The sequence below is a fragment of the Amphimedon queenslandica genome, unplaced genomic scaffold, assembly GCF_000090795.2.
Source record: "Amphimedon queenslandica unplaced genomic scaffold, v1.1 AMPQUscaffold_11483, whole genome shotgun sequence".
NCBI lineage: Eukaryota > Metazoa > Porifera > Demospongiae > Haplosclerida > Niphatidae > Amphimedon > Amphimedon queenslandica.
In genome coordinates, this window is record NW_003548275.1 from 1 (window position 1) to 4,530 (window position 4,530).

Sequence of the window (4,530 nt, forward strand, 5' to 3'; positions counted from 1 at the left end):
CAGTTTTAGCTTGTAGTTCAGCAAGAGAAGGAGCTTCGGTCTTTGGTACTGGCGTCTTGGTGACAGTGGCTACTGGAGGGACCATGGACTTCTTGTTACCATTGTCATCACCTGTGGATTGATAATTGGGAGGAAGAGCTAGTTAATACAAAAATTTGGACATGTACTATAGTAGCGAAACTTCATCAAAAATGGTAACGACTGAGCAATTTCTCTATTTTTATAATTTTTCCTGATACATATAAATGTTTTTATGTTGTGTAGAAAGTTTGAGCTGATTCTAATCAAATTTGGATTTTTTATGAATTTTTAAAGTTGCTCCAAAATCGGGCCAAAGTCCCTGTACTATAGTACAGGGATTTTGGTCAAATTTCGTCAAAAACGAAAAGTAGAGAATTCTCCATTTTAATAATTTTTCTTGATGCATATACAAGTTCTTATGTTGTGTAGCAAGTTTAAGCAGATTCCGATCAAGTTTGGATTTTTTATGAATTTTTTAAGTTGCTCTAAAATCAGGTCAAAGTCCCTGTACTACATGTATAGTACACCAATTTTCATCAAAAATGCCTATAGGTGAGAATTCTCCATTTTCATAATGTATACATGTACATGCACATAATCCCTCCCTCTCTCACCATCCACAATACAAAGGTTAGGGTCTTTATTTTGACTTGAGGAGTAGCCCAGAGCAGCTGAGGTTAGGAGACTAGGGAGGACTGGAGCAGCATTAGGAGGGAAGAGAGGAAGGGGAGGGGTCAACGCCTACAAAACAAAAAGAACAAGCGTAACAGGGTAAAAAAATATTCCTATAATTGATTTCACCACCTTGCAAGTACAACTTGGTCAATATTAAGACTTATAGGGGTTCTCTCTACCTTATAATGCTTCTAGAGAAGTCTTTAGACAGTATCTCTATGCTCTCTTGCTGTTAGAAAGCTCTTAACTTTGTTCCATGTGTAAGCCGCCATTTTGTTTGCCGTGACCACGCCCACTCACGCAAAGGAGCGTGGGCGGGTGGTTGCTAAGGCTTGTTATTTCTCCAATACAACATGTATAGAAGAAACGTAAGTGTGGACATACAAATAAATATATATATATATACATAGCGCGACGGTGAATTCAATTATAGGAACGACCTGGGGGCTTTGCCCCCAGGTCATTAAAAATAATAAATAAAATATGAATTAAAAAGGTTTGATTAGAATTAAAAAATTATTAAGATACATATGTACATGTACATGTATTGTCTGACTACTAACTTATTATAACTATTAGCAACCAAGGACAGTTATCTATAAGCAACCTTTACTATTATTTCTATAATAATTATTCAAAATAAACACCGTAGGTCGGGATATATTCACAGCTGCTTATGTTCATGATAATAAAAACTAATAAAAAGGTTGATTAAATACCATGGAAACCAATTGACCGCTATCTTCTTGTATGGACCACTACCTAAGTCTACCTTTGAGCTCTTTGCTGCAAATCCTTGCCGCTCCACTTGCTGGTGATATTTAACCATGCCCAAGTCAATAAATGGGTGGAAAGTCCCAAGAATGGCCCAAGATACGGCGAGGCAGAGTGAAGAGAGTAGCTTTGGTTGAAACAGCTCCAAAGAGACAAAGGATTAGTAACAGCAAGAAGAACAACAACCCGAGAACACTGCAACAAAGTCCTTTGCTATTAATATTGCGGATTTTTCAATTAAAATTGCATCTGGTAACCATGGTAATTGCTGAGTGCGGGAAAAAATTGCGAAAATAAGCAACCAAGAATATATCCCGACCTACGGTAAATAATGATTATAATTAAAGATACTTTTTACCAATGTAAAGCTAATACATTTAAGTATCTGTTACATTAACTAAATCTACTTTTCACTAGCTAATTATCATACGAATTACTAGGGGCTTACCCGTCCCACCCTCAGGAACTGTCCCCCCAGATCAAACAGGTTCATTGAGGAGATGGCATCAGCTGCACTTTTATGATTCTCGTAATCAATGAAGCCCCACCCCCTGTGCTTCCCTGGGGCCGTGTCTGGGGCTAGCTCGACTTTCTTGATCTTACCAAACGCCTCAAAAACACTGAGAGAGAGAGAGAGAAATTAATTTTAAATAATTTTAAACATAATAATGAAATTAATAATTAATCAATAGTATGATGCAGAAAATGAAATAAATTCTGAACTTAGGAATTTTGTAACCAAAAAAGTGATCGCTTACCTCTTCACATCTTTAGCTGACAAGTCTTTATGAATAGAAGCCACATAAATACGAGGGAGTTTAGCAGCACTCTCCTGAATAGAGGCTATGATTGGAGCAGCCTGAGGGACATTATTGGGACGTCCCACTTTAATGTTCCTCCCTCCAATTATGACTCCCGTCATCTGCTCTAGAGCTAGTTGAGCAGCTTCGGCTGTTTCGAATTCGACGAAAGCGTATCCTTTGTGTTTCATGGTGGCACTGTCCCAGGACATGTTGATAGTCTTTATGGTACCAAATGGAGAGAAAGCAACTCGGACTGCCTCTTCCCCTAGTTCAAAGTTAATGCTACCAATGTATATACTGGAATGGAGGGAGAGAGAGAGAGAGAAGATAAAATATAAAAAAGTACAATCCTGTGTACCAATGATTAATTACAATCACAGGAAGATTTGTGCTAATAATTGCATTAGCATTCTCCCATTCAGTTATTTTTGAACGTACACATGTACACATGCATTACTGTACATCACAGGAAGATTTGTACAAATAACTATAATAGAATTCATGTGTAAAAATTAAAATTAAAGGCAAAAATTAAAATTACATGTACATGTACATATATGTATATTTACAATGATAAAATGAAAGACTAAATTAATGATTATAATCAAAGGAAGATTTATACTAATAATTACATTAAAATATGATTTTTGAACACACGTGATTACATGTGCATAAAGATTCTAGAGCAATAAGTAAATAATAAAGACATTACACTGTACATTTACGGCACTGGTCAGCAATAAGTTGACAAACAAATGATAGCTGAACTATACTAAACTAGTTTGGTGAAAGCAATAAAATGTGATAATACACAGATAAGCAACCACATTAAGTTTAAATTTAAACAAGTTACATTTGCTAGAGATTGTGGTAACATTTGAGCATGGATAATGCTAGTTTACAACTAGTATGTTGCTATGAAAATGATAAACTATAGCAAACTCAAACGCAACTTAAACGCAAAACGTGTCAACTTATTGCTGACCAGTGCTGTAAATGTATATGTATAGTGTACATGTACATACATGTATCTCACCGGCTCATCAGTAGTAGTGCTCTTTGCTGGTTGGCTGCCTCCTGCAATGACTGCATCTGCTGAACTTGTACTTCACTCTGCTTCGCTTGTTGCTAAAAATAGATACAAAATCACATAACACATTACTAAAAATAGCCACCAACAAACACATGTACATTTATTGAAAAAAATTAAATTGAGCTATATACATCAAAGTAATTACAAAACCACACCCACTTGATTGACCACACCCATTTTAATTAACTCACATGTTTTGCTGTAATTTCTTGAGCGTATTTCTTTGCTAAGCTTAGGGCGTGTCTCTGATTGCTGTCCAGCTTTGGGAGGGTAGCAGGTGTCACCAGTTCCCCCGTCTGCTCCATCTCCGGCACTAAAAGTAAAAGGGTTAAAAATAGAAAACTCCACCCACAAAATGTGCATGTACAAAAATAAAAAAACATGTAAAAAAGAAAAATTAAAAATACTCGTAACACGTGTACATCCCAATTCTTACATATCGATGATGTGAAATAATTTTAATAATATTAAGTGAAGAATTGCAATAAATGAGAAAATAAAATTTAATTACGAATGATTTAATTAATGAGAGAAAAGTGCCCATCACTGTCAATGTGTGATTCTCTTCCTCCTTTTTAATCGCTCTGTTAGCCTTATAGTGACAAAATGGCGATATCAAACAAAAAAGAAAGAAAAAGAGATACATATGTAGTGTAATATAATAATATCAGGTAATTGTATGCTTGGGAGAGAGAAAAATGACACAGACAAAATTATTATTAATTTTATTTTCAACCATCAAATTTTCTAGAAAACTATCTCACTTTCATCCACTCCTGAATCAAATCCTCTTCTTCTCTTTCTTGATTCACTCTCCCCATTCTATAGGGCATGATAAAAGGAGTGTTTTAAAGGATAATCATAGTCTTACCTCTTTCACGTCAGCCATTTTAATTCATGCGCTCCTTCTGCGCATGCGCACTCAGTGAAAACGGGCTAGCAGCCTAGGCAGTTCTCGTTCATTTCCGGACACTTGTCAGGCAAAATTTCAAAAATTGAAAAAACTTAAAGCAAAGAGCACAAAATTTAAATGATTATTAAGCAAAGAAACCAAATCTAATAGTAGAAATAGTTCACCAAATCACACTAAAATCATACTAAATGCTTTCATTCAATTCTTTTATAATGTCAGACATTGTTGGACGATCTTTGTAGTTCTCTATC

At 35.5% G+C, this 4,530-nt stretch overlaps 1 protein-coding gene across 1 annotated transcript; it reads right to left on the minus strand.

Annotated features, from left to right (window-relative positions):
* Positions 1-10: 10 nt before the first annotated feature.
* LOC100637186 (poly(U)-binding-splicing factor PUF60-like) lies at positions 11-4,300 on the minus strand (the record flags this gene model as incomplete). Its single annotated transcript, XM_020005377.1, has 8 exons — positions 4,238-4,300; positions 4,131-4,188; positions 3,558-3,679; positions 3,310-3,401; positions 2,229-2,570; positions 1,919-2,090; positions 636-762; positions 11-111 (listed from the first exon to the last, which is right to left on the minus strand). Coding segments are annotated over exons 1-8 (1,032 nt in total), but the record flags the coding sequence as incomplete, so codon positions are not given.
* Positions 4,301-4,530: the final 230 nt, after the last annotated feature.